The 18,310-nt window shown below is 36.6% G+C and overlaps 1 protein-coding gene across 3 annotated transcripts in view; it reads right to left on the bottom strand.

Moving 5' to 3' along the window:
- Positions 1-286: 286 nt before the first annotated feature.
- Positions 287-18,310, bottom strand: part of THEMIS (thymocyte selection associated) — a 186,644-nt gene continuing 168,620 nt past the window's right edge. For all 3 annotated transcript variants that reach the window (XM_053904512.1, XM_019418293.2, XM_019418294.2), the window contains 2 exons: positions 13,718-13,865; positions 287-1,991 (listed from right to left, as the gene is read on the bottom strand). In XM_053904512.1, coding sequence (XP_053760487.1) covers positions 1,960-1,991; positions 13,718-13,865 — 180 coding nt within the window. In that variant the 3' untranslated portion in view covers positions 287-1,959. The remainder of the gene's footprint in view (positions 1,992-13,717; positions 13,866-18,310) is intronic.

Below are 18,310 nucleotides of genomic sequence, written 5' to 3'. Positions count from 1 at the left end.
GAAATCTTGGCAGCTATCCATACAGCCTGACCATACTGTGAAATGTGGTCACTGGGACCATTGTTACAGGCTCCTGGTTGTGGCAGACAGGGGCAGGAGGACAGTATCTCTATTCTCCTGGCTTCTCTAACATAGGCGGCCTTTTTCTTACTAGTGAATAACTGGTTTCAGTTCTAGTTAAAAATTTTAATTTAGTTGTTATATAATTTAGTTATATAATTTAGTTGTTATATAATTTAGTTATTCCACAGTTAAACATGACAAAGGACACACACACACACACAAATACAAATTAAAATTAGAAAATTTATTTCCAACCTTCCAAAATCTTCCATAGATGAACATGAAGTTGATTAACAATTTTTAATAGCAACAGAGCTGGAAGCATAGTACCTATAAGGATTTGTATTGTTAGAGATGTTTATATATGATTTCCACTAGAAAGACCTTGATAGTTTATAACCAAACTAAGACATGCATTGTCTTGATTTTCTAATCAAAGAATTGTACTGACTAAAAGTACTAATTTAATTGTTCTCATATAGCAGATAAAAACCACTAATTATTCATTACTATTTGAAAAATAGAAAATTGGTCTGTGAGTTTTATGAGTTTGCCAACATCGATGAAGTGAGAAGGGACTTTCTGTGGAATTTAATAATCAAAGGTGAGGACATAAGCTTTTTGCAAAGTTCTTGTTCTTATGGGCATAAACCAGCAACATAAATAAAAGTGAAACCTTCTCAGAAAATTTCAGAAGTTGTAAATAACCAACTGTAGCATCACATGAAGTCACTAAAACAGTCTTTAGGGTATTGGAAATCAGGATTCAGTTCCACTTAAAAAGAAAAAAAAAGGTAAGAAGAAGTAAGCTATACCAGTTTATCAATAAAGCATTGTGCGAAAGATCTCTTACTGTAGGTTTTTTTTTTTTTTTCTGTTGAAGAGATGTTTCATGATTTGTTGTCTTCAGAGACTCCTTGGTACTAAAGCAATGAATAATTGCTATACCCAATAGAAAATAATTATGATATAGGAGATTAACTAACAGTTTTTGTATAGAGTATGACCTATGAACAAAGTCCAAAGCTTGCCATTAAATTCCTGTGTAACTAACAAGATAACTTCTCTGTCTCTTCATTTTATTAGAGGAAAAATAATATGTCCCTGTATACTCAGTACATAATGATACATAAATGAAATGGCTTCACTATAATCCTAACAAGCATTCATCTAAAGGGTTATCTAGTATGCAGTACATAAAATAATAAAGCATATTATCTGATCTTTGGTGATATCGTAGTCATGAACTCTGGTTGTTAGGAGGCAGGGGAGAAAGTTATAGAAAATTCCTGTGACTCATGATAGCTTTGGGGGCTAAGCCTCAAACATACTTATTTATAAACAAACTGAAAATGGGCAGTCAAATTCATTTTCACAGCTCCCAGGGAATCAGATAAGAAACTTGGGTATTTTAAATCACCCTCAGATATAATTATTTTTTAAGTTATTTTTAGCAGGAATGATGATAATTCTAGAAAAATTCTAGAAAGAAACCAAATTCTGAAACACTGAAAATATTTGGTGGGCTTTCAACCTATTTTCAACTGGTTCACCTAGAAACTGAAATATAAAATTCATTTTCAATTGATTCATGGTTGGCAGGGGAAATAGGAATCACAGAAAGTGTGTGCACATTAAATAAATATGTCCTAAATAACAATAAAACCATATATACAGATTTTGGCACAACAGAATAGATTATGTGAATTCCATATCATAGGTTTCTCTTTGAGTATTATCTGTTAAAACTTTTAAGGTTGTGTTTTTCCTTTGCCATGGCCAGTCAAGTTTCTTCTGAAGTCTGTTGGGGAATAGTTGTTTTCGGCTTGAAGGCTAAGCTTACTTTTCCATTGCAACATTTATGTTCACTGCCCAGGTGGCTTCAGTTGCATCTCATTACTTTTGATGTTTTTTACTTTTGGAGATTTCTATAAGTAAAGAAAAATAAGAAGGGTTCATCAGAAATGTGTATTGGAAATAGCCAGGAAAGAAACTACGTGCTTTCAAATACTGTTTATAGTATACTCACATGCATATATGTTTTGGGGAAAATAATTAGAAGCAAAACAAGAGGAGGCAAACAAACAAACAAACAAACAAACAAACAAAAAGCCAACCAAAAAACAAAATAAGACAAGGAAGAACTATAAGCTCTTCAGGAACAAGATACATATTTCTATGAGGTAGGAGACAATACCTTAAATTTGTAGTGTTTTTCGGTTTACAAATTGCTTTTCTTTGCATTTTAGTTTAGAAAAACTCTATTATACAGGCTATGTAAGGTAAAAACAACAACAACAACAAACCACTGAATCCACAGTGAAGAGACTTGCCCAGCAATCACACAGCTAGTAAGAGACTGAAGCTTGATTGTGCTCTGAAAGTGTCTGATTGCAGACCCATCACCTCGGCTGTGACATGAGGCCTACAGAATGGAGCCCAAACCTAGTGGAGTTCCAAAGACTGCACAAGGGGAAAAGAGTACCTATAAATGTTAAACTGAAGAAAAAGTACCAGGTCCCAAGCGTAAGCAGAATGATCTACTGTTTCTGAGGAGCACATACAGATTTTCCATTAACGTAAAATAACACTGTATCAAGCCCTCAAGTAAAGCAAGCTATACCACAGTAGGGATTCTGTCTATGTTCAGGCAAGACACTTCATTCCTTTCCATTACGGCTTTGGGGAGCATGGGGGCTGGGAGGTTTAAAAAAATTCTACTAGCATCCACTATAATGGTCAAGAGGTACAGAAAACCTGTCATCTCCTTTGCTCTCCCATACCTCCATTGTACTAGTGATCTGTTGAGTGCTAGCCATGTGGCCCTGAAGAGGAACACTTCAAGGTTCTTGACTCTGAGCTCTCATTAGCCTATGACTTCTTCCCTTCCTTCCCTTCCTTCTCCTCCTTCCCTTTCTTCCTCTCTTTCCCCCTCCATTTCCTTCTTTTCTTCTCCCTCCCTGTCTTTTTCCTTTTGTTTTTTCCCTTCTTTCCATCTCTTCCTCTCTCCCTCCCCTTCTCTTTTCTCTCCCCTCTTTTCTCCTTCTCCTCCCTCTCCCTCCTCCTTCTCTTTCCTCTTCCCTCCCTCCCTTCCTTTTCTTCTTTCTTTCCTTCCTTCCTTCCTTCCTTCCTTCCTTCCTTCCTTCCTTCCTTCTACATACTAGCTGTATAACCTTAAGGAAGTTACCTAGCCTTTATGTGCTTCATTTCCTCATGTTTAAAAAGAAGAGGGGGTAAGGGATAATAATTCCTATTTTACAGGGTTATGACAAAGATTAAATTAGGTAATAGATGCAAAGAGTTTTACATTTAACACTAAAGAGGTTTACTGTCTCACCAACTGTCAGCTATTTTTATTACATGTGTGAAATATAAAGACAAAGTATAGTTTTGTGACATCTGAGGAGCTCACAGACTAACTGGGAAAGAAGAAAGGAGATGTCAAAGCAGAAAGAAGTGGAATTTCTCCACACATCATGCTAATTTCTCTGGAAGCCTCAATTTATGTTCCTGCGTCAACATCTCTCAGTGCTAACTGGGGCGGGGAGCTGAGGGTAGGGGGTGGGATGGGGGTAGTCAGTGGCCTAATGAGAGAAAGCCTGGATTCCATGCGCTTACGATTTCATTCTTTCTCATCACCCGCCAGTCCCAACTTCTACCTTTAGATTTTTAGGTCTTCCTCACATCTCAAACAGCAATAAAACTACACACTGTCAAATATACATTATAGATGAAGGAACACAGCTTTTTAGGCAGTATGCCCAGATTTAATTCCCACTTCTATCACCTACTATCTTTATCTGTAAAAAGGGATAGCAACATTATTTCTCCCTCACAGTACTGCTTTCCTTGTGGGAAGAAGGGGGCAAGGGCAAATGAAATCAATATATTGTGATATAAAGAAAGGGAATCTGAAGAACGAGGTCTGATTCCTGAGTCTAAGACTTATGGACTGTGTGTCTGGAGGAATCTCTGAATTCCATTTCTCTATCAAGGAATGAGTTGTGATAGTAATAACTGAATCATAGAGGTGAGGAAATATCAAACGAAATAATGGATCTGCAAGTGCTTTGTACAATGTAAAGTGCTACAGAAATATTACCTGTTATTACCATCTCATATTCACATAAAACTATTTATAAGCCTGTAGTCTGAAAGTTCAATCTGTCATCTTGACAGTTATTAGTCTCATTCTCCCTTGTCAATAAACTGATTTAAGATAGTACATAGTTAAGCAGAAAAATGGGAGGTGAGGGAATTAGAATAATCAGGTTATCTCAGTATAAAATAATAGGATTTAAATAATCTTAGTTTGGAGGGGACCTTACAAGTTGCCTTTCCTTGATCGAGCCCAATCTTCCATCCAGCACAAGAACGCCTCAAACAACACTTGGGTTCTTGTGGCCAGTTCAAGTTGACAGAGCAGATTTCACATGGAATAGAAAAGGAGTTCTTTATTGTATTAACTTTTAAGAATCTCAAAATGTACAGGAACTGACTTTTCTGACAATTGTTTAGGTTTTAAAATTCAAACTGATTTAAAAGCCTCAACTCTTTTGGCATTCATCAACCATTCCTTTTGGAAATGTCACAAACTTTATATGGAGGTGATGTTTCTTACACTGAATTGAATATTCACTGATGGCTTTTGAATTCACATTTACTTAAATGACTAAATTAACTGAGGGATGTAGAATCATGTACACCCCTTGGAGATCAAGCCAAACACTTCATCCATAGAAGAACAGGTAAACAATGCAGTCTTGTTTTGTTTTTCTCTCTAAAAAGTATTCTTTAGTAGTTAAAATCTACATCTTTGTAAGAATAACCTATTATTCAATCCACACAATAAAGCTTTATATAGGCAAAATCAGATGAATTTTTTGAATGAGAAGATTAAGGTGAAAGAAAAACATCCATTTCCTTTTAGTTTAGAGGAATCAAGTTCAAATTCAAGTCTATCTAAAATTGCTTTACATTATCTTCTAATGCTGATCCTTCCTAAGGCGTGAATTTGAACCACTGCTAGTCACACCCTGCTCATTTTCCCTTTGGGAAACTTTGGGATCCAGTCTCCTCAAATTGCTCAAGCTGATGATGAACAGTAGAACCTGCAGAAAGCACAACTACTTCTTAGAGGAGGCAGCTCAACTGTGAAATGTGGCTTCCTGGAATCTCTTCTCAAGGTTTTCAACTGGATTTTCATCCATTTACCCATCTTCATATCTGTATCTAACCTCTACTTTCCTTAGGACCTTTTGTAATTAAGTTATTGGCTGAGATTGAAATAGCTGCTGTATTCTTCCTATCATCATATTTCATCATTTTCTAGGGGTGAGTCTTATATTTATACTCATGGCAACTATTTTTGCACACAAGAAATGTTTCATAGTTGTCACACATTATCCATCAAGCCCAAAATGGGAATCTGGGGCTCATTTCTTTGTTCAAGAAATATTTATCAAGAGAGTCAGCACTCTTTTAGAATCTAAGGATAGAGCAAACCGATAAAAATCCCTGCTTCTATGGTGCCCTCATGTGGGGGAAGGTGACCCCTGGTCAAAATAAAAAAGTAAGGTGTATATAATATGTTGGATGGCACCAGGGAGATAGGCAGCCCCATACAGGAAGGTTATAATTTTAAATAAAGTGTTTACAGAAGGGATCACTAAGAAGCCAATGGTTAAGGGAAGACTGACTGAAGACAAACCTAAGTCCGTCACTCTCTGGGGGAAGATTATGCCATTTGGAGAAAACAGTCTGTGTAGGTGTTGAGGATGCAGCACACTAGAGTTTCAGAGAAACAGTTGGGAGGCCACAGTAGCTAGATAGTGACAAAGGGGGAGAAGTAGAAAGGCCATTGGAGGGTTTTGAGGAAAGGAGTTACATGATCTAAGGTTTTTACACATGCACTCTTGGCTGCTGTGTTGAGAATGGACAGCATGAGGTAAGGGCAGAAGCAGACTGGGGCACCTGGGTGGCTCAGTTAGTTAAAATGTCTGACTCTTGACTTTAGCTCGGGTCAAGATTTTGCCATTCATGGGTTTGAGCCCCACATTGGGCTCTACGCTGAGAGTGAGAAGCCTGCTTGGGATTCTCTCTCTCTCCGTCTCTTTGCCCCTGCCCCACACATGTGCTCTGGGAAGAAGAAAGAAGGAAAGAAAGAAAGAAAGAAAGAAAGAAAGAAAGAAAGAAAGAAAGAAAGAAAGAAAGAAAGAAAGAAGCAGACTGACTAGGAAGCCAATACAAGAATCCAAAAAAGAAATGATGATGACTTGGATTAGGTTGACAACAGTGAACATGGTAAAAATAAATAGTCATATTCTAGATATTGCTTGAGGATAAAACCAGTAGGATTTGCTGATAAAATGAGTGTGATGAGTGAGAAGAGAAAAGTTGTCCATAATTCTTCCACTGCATTGTTTTTCAAAGTGTGGTCCAAAGAACCTCCTGCCTCACAGTCACATAAAATATACGTCAAAATAGATTCCTAGTTTCTACCTGAGAACTACTGAATTAGACTGTTTAGAGCAGAGGTTAGAAAACTTTCATTCTAAAGGATCAGAGAGTAAATATTTTAGGCTTTGCATATGGTTTCTGTCAAAATCACTCAACTCTGCGGATACAGTATGAAAGCAGCCATGGGCAATATTAAATGAATGAGTGTGGCTGTTGTTGCAATACAATGTTATATAGACATTGAAATTTGAATTTCATGTAATTTCCATGTCACAAAAAATATTTTTTCATTGTCTTTTTCTAACATTTAAAAATGAAATAACAAATATTCTTAGCTCATGGGCATACAAAAACAGACAATGGGACAGGCTGACCGACTCACTGCCAGTTTGCCCATCTTGCTCTAGACAGCAGATTCCAAGAATATGTATTTTCCCCCAAGAATATGTATTTTTAAGATGCTCATAAAGTGACTTTTTTATGTGCAAGAACTTAAGAGAATCACTGCAATAAGTTTTGAAAGTTACTGTCAACTGTTCCTTTTTCCTTTACTTGGTTCATTGGTGAGAATAAAAAACGTTTCTTTAATAAAACAAGAACTAGAATTGGTATGGAATAATGGATAAAAGAAAGATTCTCATGTGCCAACAAGAAACATGTTTAGAAAAAGAAAGGAGAAAGGAAATTTGAAATGATAAGATTGAAAGTTATTTATGAGGATTTTCAGAGAATTAGGGAAAGACTCACTCAAAAGTATATTATTTAGAAGTAAATTCTATAGTTAAAAAAATGCCTTTACCATTAAAAAGGATCAATTGATGATTTGTGCGTGACTCCATAAAGGTCAAAGGCAGAGGTTACCACACAGATTCAGGCTCCTGGTCTATACAAGTGAAGATACTGTCCTCAGTCTGGAGAAAACTATCATTTTGCCACATGAAAGAGTATCACCTATTGTAAGTTGGACACCATGCACGCAGCTTAGTTGTTAGGTCACAGTTGTTAGGCGTTTACACCATGACATCTCCTTTTTTCACTTGATCATCTAATGCTTTGATCGCTCTTTCTTTCTAGTGTCACACTCAAATCACAAAAAACATGGGGGAAACAAGAAAAAAACTTCATTTACTTAAATGGATCTGTTAATCATAATCATAGTACAAAAATCATTATTCTCGGCTTAAAACCTGATTTTGATTTTTCATCTAGTATTTCTCAACTTCATCTCTACTTTTCTAGTATATTATTATCTTCTTAATCTCAAGATTTAATTCGCCAAAGTTTTATTTCTGAGACTGAATCAAATATAAATTGATAATTTTTATTTCAGAGAAAATAATTTTGGAAAATATAACTCAAATGCAATGTACAGTCCTAATAGATAGATCTAAAACTATTAGCAAAGAGCCTTTGGGTACCTGAAGAATTTACTGGTGAAAAAAACAACAAGTTTCTAAGTGTTTAGCAAGCATTGTGAAATCTAGATGAGTGGAAATGAGAAGAAAAAGAAAATGGAGTGGAAGACAAGACTTCAAACAGGTTATCTCAATAATATATCTTGGTCTAACACTCCTGACAACTAACAGCTAGAAGACATATATTTCTTCAAATCTCTAACAGATTCCTTGGTATACTCACATGGTTAAATATGATGCCACAGCAATCAATATAGTGCTAAACAAAGACTGTTGATTGACCCTATAATAATAATAATATTTTAGTGTATCCTCTGTGCCAGTCTCATTACACAATTTCATGTGAGGCAGGTATTTTTATTCTCATTTTACAGATAAAGAAACAAAATCACAAGAAAATGTGACATTCATTCAAATAAGAGTTCAGCCTTGGGTCTGTCTGGTTGCAAAGCCTGAATATTTCCCTCTATAACTCACCATCTTGCACAATGTTTCCCCAGTGGTTAATGTTCCTGTCCAGCCGCAGATTGAGGAGAGAATGGAGTGAGAAGAAAAGAAAAGAAAAAGGTTGCTTTGCCTAGAGAACTGCTTTTCCCTTTCAATATGGTATATGATTTTGCTTTTACAATTAACATTCTGCTGATGAGATTTCCCATTGGTGAAGGCTGACGAGTCAGATTTTCCGCGAAGAGAAAACACTGCAGGAAATAAATTAATCTCTGGGGAAGATGAGGGGCAAGGCTGTCAGTACTCACACAACTGCCTAATAGGAAATGATATTTCAAAACTGTTGAAAGAATGAAATGACTGTGGGTTCTCCTTCCAGCATATTCTTAAACATTTAAACCTTCTGAGAAGAGGGAAATGGGTTGCTATAAAATGAAGAGCAATCTTACAACATTTCACTTTAGGCTGTCAGTACTTCCAAACTCAGATAGTATTCCCTGGAAATGTCAGAGGAATCATACCGGTGTCCTTGTTTTGTTTATATTATGAAAAATCTGCACTGATGTTAAATAGAAGGATGAATGATATACCAGATTTTTTGATTACCAGTTTGAAATTACAGGAACAAAACAGATGAACAGAGGGGAAGGGAAGGAAAAATAAGATAAAAACAGAGAGGGAGGCAAACCATAAGAGACTCTTAAATACAAAGAATAAACAGGGTTGCTGGTGAGGAGGAGGGAGGGGAATGGGCTAAATGGGTGATGGGCATTAAGGAGGACACTTATTGGGATGAGCACTGGGTGTTATATGTAAATAATGAATCACTGGGTTCTACTTCTGAAACCATTATTACACTATGTGTTAATTAACTTAGATTTAAATAAAATTTAAAGAAAAGATAAGCAAGTAGGCGTCTTTCATGGAATGAATGAATGAATGAATGAATGAATAAATAAATAAATAAATAAATAAATAAATAAATAAATAAATAAATAAATAAAATTGTCCAATATTTTATATAACAGATTTTCCAGTCTTTGAAGTAAGGGTAATTATTGTGCTTAGAATTACACACTACTTACAATAACGCTGAATTACTGAAGTGTTCCTTTTTTAAAATTGAGAAACAGAAATATGTTTTATGATATCTAAAGTACTATCTTTTGATAGCATGTTTTCAGTCATTCTTCAGTCCGGGTCTTTAATACAGAACACCAACTTTATCTAACTCTCAAAGTAGTCCCGATAGATAACTGCCTCATGTTTCATTTCTCATAATACAAGCAAAATCTAAAGTTGAGATCAAATGTTAAGGTTAAATTAAAGCTCAATATAAAAATTTATTTATTTTCCGATAGATCCATTCTTCATCTGTAGCTTCTACCTTGACTTCAGTGATGAGTTTTTTCCACGGAACTTGTTTTCTTTCCCCTGTTTAATTGACCACAATATGTAGGTTCCTACATGTGGTGAATCACTTCTATGTGACTTTTGCTTACAGATGACCAAAGCTGCATGCTCTATGATATCAGAATAGGCCACAGAATCTCATACTTTCAGAATTGACAGGGCACAGAGATTTTTTGGTGTACCTCCTCTTTTGGTAAGGAAACTATAACTCAGAAAAATGAAATGGCCTGTGAAGGGCAAGACATCTGGGTATGGCAGAACTGGAACTAGACCTCAGGATACCTGTTTTTTGTTTTCTGACCTAGGGGGTCTTCTCACTCCTTGACAAGTTGAATTTATTATGTAAGATGAGTTGTGGCATGAATTTAATGTAAAGATGGAGGAATAATTAGAAGAACATAACTGAAGTGTCAAAAGAAAGGACATTCCAGTTGATAGCTTTGTTCAGGAGAATATAGAATTTGCTCAGTAGAGCACATTTATGCAGGGCAAAAACAAATAGGCATATTTAAAAGATTATCCTTTCTGGCAAAGAGTGCAGTTTTTAGAAAGACACAGAAGGAGGAAATCTTTGTTCAGCCAGTCAGATCACCACAAGCAATCTCTGCAATTAATGAGTTGACCTACATTATAGCCAGATCCTTTTCACAACTAAATGATCATCTTCTGATACCAAATGACTTTGCCCTTGGCTGAAGGAAGCCACCTTACCCACAGTCCTGCCCCCTTCTTGGAAGCCTCGATATCCAATGACTGATAAAGACCTGGCCCCTCACCCCAAAACAGGACAACTCTGAAGAGCCATACCAGCTCCAGGCCTTCCGGTGGGAACAGCTAAGGTCTCTGTTGTGACTGTATTATGACTCAACTTCCCCCTCTGCCTAGACCTGCTTTTGTTTCTCTGCCATATGTGTCGTTCCCGAGAGCACTCCCAATAAACGTTCCACATGCAAGCCCACCCAGGGAACTAGACATGAAACAAATAGCTTAAAACAAACATTTGTACTTAACACACGTCGTCTACCAAAAATAGCACTTTAACTGAATAAACAGTGAAGTCCTGTGCTCTTCCTGAGCTATTGCAGCTGACCTAAGATGGGGAAGATGTCCATTAGGGAGGGTCAGGGCTTTCCTGTCCCTGCAAAGTTGCACTATATCTTGGACTCAGAGGAGTCAGGGTCTCATCTCCAAAGAAGGTTTCCAATTGACTCCCAGGCACATGGGATTCATAGGAGCCATGAATTTCCCAGGAGGATACATTCTTCGAAGGAAAAAAAGCGCGAGCAGAAACTCAGAAACCACAAGAGCCACAACAGGTGGTCACAGCCAGCGCTTTGCAGAAGACACTGTCTGGAACCAAAGTTTTTCTTAGCGATCAACTCATAAGGATGAAAAAGTTAGTTATAATAGCTATGATTCAATTGGAGTTTATTATGTCCTATACCAACTTTAACCTATTTTATCTAATATAGTCTCCAAAATAGCCTATGGTGTAGCCCTATTATTAATGCAGTTTTACAAATAAAGAGCTAGAGACATTAACAAATTGCTCATGGTACACAGCTAGCAAGTGGGAGCCAAGATTTAAACCCAACAGTCTGAGTTCAGACTGCAAAGGTTAAGCACTTAATCATCCCACTTTTAGAGGACTGTTCTTTTAGTAATTTATGGACAAAACTATGTACAGGCTTAATAACAAAGTTCCTAAAATAAGACGTGGGCATTGCCAACCTGCCAAGCAACCAGAGTGAGTCAAGGACCCACAGAAGAAGGTCATGCAGGAGACTGGGGGAAGCATTTACATTGGCTGCTTAGGGAAGAAGAGCCAGGCCAGGCAGCACGGCTCCTGAGGTAGAATTTATTGCTCCCCTGGCTGCAGCAGTGCAAACTTTCATCACACGATGTGCATGCAGCCATTCACAGCAAATCTTCTCATTATTTACGTTCAATTCTAAAATAAAGAATTCCTTTTAGTATAATGATTAGATACATATTTGAATTGGTTCCACTTCATCTAAGTGGAAGAACAAGATTTGGGCGTCCAAAAGGAGCAAACTGGGAGAAGCAGCACCCCTGTCTTCATAAGATTTTTGCTTTTGTTTTTGCTTTTGTCTGTGATGTGCTACAAAAGACTCTAAAACTGCCATTCTTACCAAAGAGAATGACTTCTGTCGAAGCACTAAAAAGAGGGAAAGTTCGGAAAGGGTATCAATCTGCGTGTCCTGATCTCCGTGGTGGCTCCTGGATACTCAGAGATGAGCTATCTCTGGTATATGGTAAATATTAAGTAGAGATCCAGTGAGTCTTTTTTTTTCCAAATAGAGAGACATATATTACAGAAGATAAAATGGAATTTGAAGAATTATATTTCTGTGTTATCTAACTTTTGTATTTTTACATATGGAATTGTCATACACTTTAATTCATAGTGAAGACAGCTTATTCTGTAATTGATTGTAATTACAGATGGGAAAGCAAATGAAGATATTTCCCAGATAAGCGGACTAAACAATTTCTAAATAAATGTATGTTGAAATTAACCTAAGTAAGGAGAGGTCAGTTTACCGTTCTTAAATAAAGTTAGGAGTCTCACTTGCTTAAAAACACTACTTTAATTCCAGGTGTTCTTTTTTTCTTAAGCCATCACTTAGAGGCGACATCTTCAAAGCAGGTGCTGCCCGGGTCTGTGACATATTCTGCACGATTCATGCAGGGTGCAAAGCTGGGGCTGTCCAGTGCCATCCCAGGAAGAGGCACACACAGGGGTAGATCAGATAAGTTTTCCAATGATTGAAACATAAACTTTGATCTTGGGAATTTTGTTATCTGGTATTTTGTAGGATCCATAATCTTAAGGGGAAAAAGTTTGCAATGAATTAGTAATGGCTTGAGACTCAATACACTGCAGCAATATTCATTGCAGTGGTTGTTTCTTTTATAGTCATGCTTGATTAGTATTTGAAATTTGCAGGAATTGCAATATGCATGGTTTTCAAAGCCCTTCACAGAATTTCATTTTTATCAGTCGGCAAGAGTCAATGAAAAGGCAATAAGAAAAGCTCTATGGGATATTTTTATAGGAGTGTCAAAAGTCAGTAAGCTAACTACATGAAAGAACCCAGATTGTACAGACAGAGTTTGAGCAGAAACACTTCAGAGACGTTATATCTAGTATTTTGACTTTTACATGCCCTTGGAGAAAAAAAGGAGCGCTAGCTACAAAACCAAATACGGAGGGGAAAGGAACAAACCATATGCTTAAGAATAATTACTGTTTCCATTTTCCTACAAACGAAATGTGAAGTTTCAAAGATAAAGTGTAATAGAAATTGAGCTGCTTTGGTGTGTCTAAAATATTGCCAAGAAAGAAAATTCTCATTTCCCTTGCTAACTCATCCCAGATTTCTACAATATGGAAGTTAGTAGCAACGCTATCAACTTCTCCACAAGTCCATTTGTTCTTGTTTTGCTTTTAGTAGAGATGAAAAATATCAGATCATCACCCCTAGAAACAAAACCATCATAATTCACATATACATTAGGTTACTTCTTTGACACATCTTTAAATTAAAGACATCTCAGTTGCTATAACCTCTTCTCAAGCCATCAATCCTTCTTGTTAATTCTAGCAAAAATTTAAAAATATTATTGTCATGATAATACAAGCAATCTTAAAACACATCCTTGGCCATGAAAACCATAAATGAAGAGAATAAAATAGAAATAAAAAATAAAAAAGAACAGACTTATTGTGAGTGTCTAATATTACGCTGCACTTAAAACTACATCTCAATGAGATTTGCAATTCAGGCAGTCACTTTGAGAGAGCCATATATTCCAAGCAAAGTGGTAGTAACAATCTCTAAATTATGCATTTGTCATGTGGGCAATTAAAACCATTGTCACGTGGCTTAACTAACCTGTGGTTACATTGGTGGCTGCTACGACAGTTGCCCCACTCTTGCTTTTCTCTTTCTCCAGATCGGCCGAATCATTTTGACAACCAACTGGTACTTTTGAATCCAGGCCAGCTTGATTTGAGTGCAGTTTCTTGTCTACATGGAGACTCTGAAATGACACAGGCCAGAATGATTGATTTCACAAGTAAATTATCAGTCCAAAATAAATGCTTCCCAGAGATATGACAAGGATAAACATTTATCATATGGCAAGTTATGTCTGTATATCTGAATCAGAACATTTGAAATGTCAAAGTGAGTTACAAATTACATTTTCATCAATATATTTTGGTAATCTAGGTGTGGAATTTTTTAGGCAGTCTGAGTGACTAGAATAAGAAGTCATCTGAGACTCAGAAAATCATCTTCAAATCCTGTTTGTGTACATCATTTTCTTCTTGTGACGTTTATAAGATATTTCTCATTTAACACATTTTCACTCAGTTTTTATTCTTAGAGTTAAATTCTACAGCATTTCATTATGTGTTACATAATCACATATTGTATAATGAAGAGCAGGTTTCATTTCTGCGTTACCTGTGGCCTTTATGTAAAACAAATCATAGCATCTACTTTAAATTAAATCATATTTTATCAGCATTATGCAAACTTGACAAAGCTTCTCTACTCAATTTAAGAATAATAATTCCTCCTAACAATGAATTATTAAGGCACAACATCAATGGGCCCTAAAACACCTCTCACATATAAGAGATGTCAGTGTTTGATGTAATACTGACATATTGTATGCTTCAAAAGAATCATCAGATAGGAGCAAAAACTAGAGACCTAAACAGGAAACTGAACTTTCAGCACTTTGAACCATATTCAAATTCAGACTAGAATTTCAATTTAGTTTTCAGTTTAAACATGGTTACATAATATTCAAAGATTCATAGAGTCAAAATTAGCCAGTCAACATTGGCCATCCATATTAGCCACTTTGGTTCACTAAGGGATAGGATAATGAACAATTTTCCTTAAGTTCCTCTCGCAGACTGTGTACAGCATTAAGTTTATTAAAAGCTTTATCAAAAGCTCAAATTAAAGGCTTTTAAAGCTTGGAAAAGGCCAATCAGGAAATTAGGGTCCATCATGATTAAATAATTAACCCAAATAAACAGAATGAATGGTGCCGAGCCTCAGGGATACGTCTCCCAACCCTTAGTCCAGTGCTTTTCACACCACTGTGCAATCCATTTGTTCATTTATCCATTCAATGTGGTGGACTGGTTACATTGATGGCCCCATTTCTCCACCTCTCTCTGTATTCATGTCCTTCATGTAATTTTGCCATGTCCTTCTACTTTGACTTTTGACTTGTCCATGTGACTTCTGGATCAACAGGATATTGACACATGTGACACAGAGACTTGAAAGAGAGTTCCACAATTGGCTTTGCTCATTCTTGTCCTTTCACTACTGCATGAAGACATGCTTAGACTAGCCCACTGGGGGTTGAGTGGCACAGAGAGTAAAGTCAGGTTACCCCAATCATCAGAGCTGAGACAACCAACAGCCAGTAGAAACCCAGACATTTGGGTGAACCAGCCTTGATCAGGTCAGCTGAACTACACAGTTTCGTGGAATAAATAAATGTGGTTTGGCTATATGCATTAGGTTTTGCTGGTGAGTATGCAGCATTGTGTGGCCATAGATAAATGATATATCCAATTTATCTATAGAATCCCAGATACTGGGTACAGTATGAGAATACAAATGTAAATATGACATAGTTTCAGACTTTAAATTGTTCCAACATAATTTCTTAAATTGTTTAAATGGAGAATTAAAATAGAGTGTGGTAAGTCATTTGTAGATAATTCTCAAATTCCTTCTCTACTAACAAAAGATGGGATCCAGGTGATCCTATGGGGGACAACTCAAAAGATCAGCATTTGAATGTCGGTATTGCCCAAATTAAACCGTTTATATTTGACTCATCCACAGCCCAGAAAAATTTAAGTCAGTATGAATTTTTAAATTTATTGTCAGGCTTGTCACATAGTTTGTATTGGCCCATAGCTTTGAAAAGAAGCAGATTAAACTAGTATTTAAGTATTTTTGATATTAGATGCCTTTGGAAAATATATTCATTCAATGACTATTAAATCATAGTTTTTCAGTATTGAGTAATAAACTAGGATAAAGAAGAAATGTGGCTTCTTGTTTTTTCATTTCAAATTCAATCAATATTATTAAAATGTTGAGGGAGAAATGTAAAAATTCATGAAAATTATGTGAATTATAACCAGATTTCAAAGAAGAAACATAAAACTTAAATAAATTTCTTAAACCTGAAACTTGTAACATGAAAGGCTGAGCAGATCAAGGCTGACCATTTGATCATAATGGGTCAAGTATTGCACAGGTCTTGGTGGGCTGGGGGCAGACATCAGGTCGGACTGCGGCCCCGCCCACCAACTCCAGTTATACACCACAGCACAGGGGAAGTGCCCTGCAGGTCCTCACCACTCCAGGGACCAAACGGAAGAATTCCCCTCAGAAGAATCTCCAGGAAATAACAACAGCTAATGAACTGATCAAAAAGGATTTAAATAATATAACAGAAAGTGAATTTAGAATAATAGTCATAAAATTAATCGCTGGGCTTGAAAACAGTATAGAGGACAGCAGAGAATCTCTTGCTACAGAGATCAAGGGACTAAGGAACAGTCATGAGGAGCTGAAAAGCGCTTTAAACGAAAAGCAAAACAAAATGGAAACGATGACGGCTCGGATTGAAGAGGCAGAGGAGAGAATAGGTGAACTAGAAGATAAAGTTATGGAAAAAGAGGAAGCTGAGAGAAAGAGAGATAAAAAAATCCAGGAGTATGAGGGGAAAATTAGAGAACTAAGTGATACACTAAAAAGAAATAATATACGCATAATTGGTATTCCAGAGGAGGAAGAGAGAGGGAAGGGTGCTGAAGGGGTACTTGAACAAATTATAGCTGAGAACTTCCCTGAACTGGGGAAGGAAAAAGGCATTGAAATCCAAGAGGCACAGAGAACTCCCTTCAGACGTAACTTGAATCGATCTTCTGCACAACATATCATAGTGAAACTGGTAAAATACAAGGATAAAGAGAAAATTCTGAAAGCAGCAAGGGATAAACGTGCCCTCACATATAAAGGGAGACCTATAAGACTCGTGACTGATCTCTCTTTTGAAACTTGGCAGGCCAGAAAGGACTGGCACGATATCTTCAGTGTGCTAAACAGAAAAAATATGCAGCCGAGAATCCTTTATCCAGCAAGTCTGTCATTTAGAATAGAAGGAGAGATAAAGGTCTTCCCAAACAAACAAAAACTGAAGGAATTTGTCACCACTAAACCAGCCCTACAAGAGATCCTAAGGGGGATCCTATGAGACAAAGTACCAGAGACATCACTACAAGCATAAAACATACAGACATCACAATGACTCTAAACCTGTATCTTTCTATAATAACACTGAATGTAGATGGATTAAATGCGCCAACCAAAAGACATAGGGTATTAGAATGGATAAAAAAACAAGACCCATCTATTTGCTGTCTACAAGAGACTCATTTTAGATCTGAGGACACCTTTAGATTGAGAGTGAGGGGATGGAGAACTATTTATCATGCTACTGGAAGCCAAAAGAAAGCTGGAGTAGCCATACTTATATCAGACAAACTAGACTTTAAATTAAAGGTTGTAACAAGAGATGAACAAGGGCATTATATAATAATTACAGGGTCTATCCATCAGGAAGAGCTAACAATTAGAAATGTCTATGCGCCGAATACCGGAGCCCCCAAATATATAAAACAATTACTCATAAACATAAGCAACCTTATTGATAAGAATGTGGTAATTGCAGGGGACTTTAACACCCCACTTACAGAAATGAATAGATCATCTAGACACACGGTCAATAAAGAAACAAGGGCCCTGAAGGATACATTGGATCAGATGGACTTGACAGATATAGTTAGAACTCTGCATCCCAAAGCAACAGAATATACTTTCTTCTCGAGTACACATGGAACATTCTCCAAGATAGATCATATACTGGGTCACAAAACAGCCCTTCATAAGTATACAAGAATTGAGATCATACCATGAATACTTTCAGACCACAATGCTATGAAGCTTGAAATCAACCACAGGAAAAAGTCTGGAAAACCTCCAAAAGCATGGAGGTTAAAGAACACCCTACTAAAGAATGAGTGGGTCAACCAGGCAATTAGAGAAGAAATTAAAAAATATATGGAAACAAACAAAAATGAAAATACAACAATCCAAATGCTTTGGGACGCAGCGAAGGCAGTCCTGAGAGGAAAATACATTTCAATCCAGGCCTATCTCAAGAAACAAGAAAAATCCCAAATACAAAATCTAACAGCACACCTAAAGGAAATAGAAGCAGAACAGCAAAGGCAACCTAAACCCAGCAGAAGAAGAGAAATAATAAAGATCAGAGCAGAAATAAACAATATAGAATCTAAAAAAACTGTAGAGCAGATCAACGAAACCAAGAGTTGGTTTTTTGAAAAAAATAAACAAAATTGACAAACCTCTAGC

Source organism: Panthera pardus, unplaced genomic scaffold (assembly GCF_024362965.1).
Source record: "Panthera pardus isolate Hobbes unplaced genomic scaffold, ASM2436296v1 HiC_scaffold_17, whole genome shotgun sequence".
Lineage (NCBI taxonomy): Eukaryota > Metazoa > Chordata > Mammalia > Carnivora > Felidae > Panthera > Panthera pardus.
The sequence above is the reverse complement of the archived record's forward strand: the minus strand, read 5'-3'. Positions and strand labels throughout refer to the sequence as shown.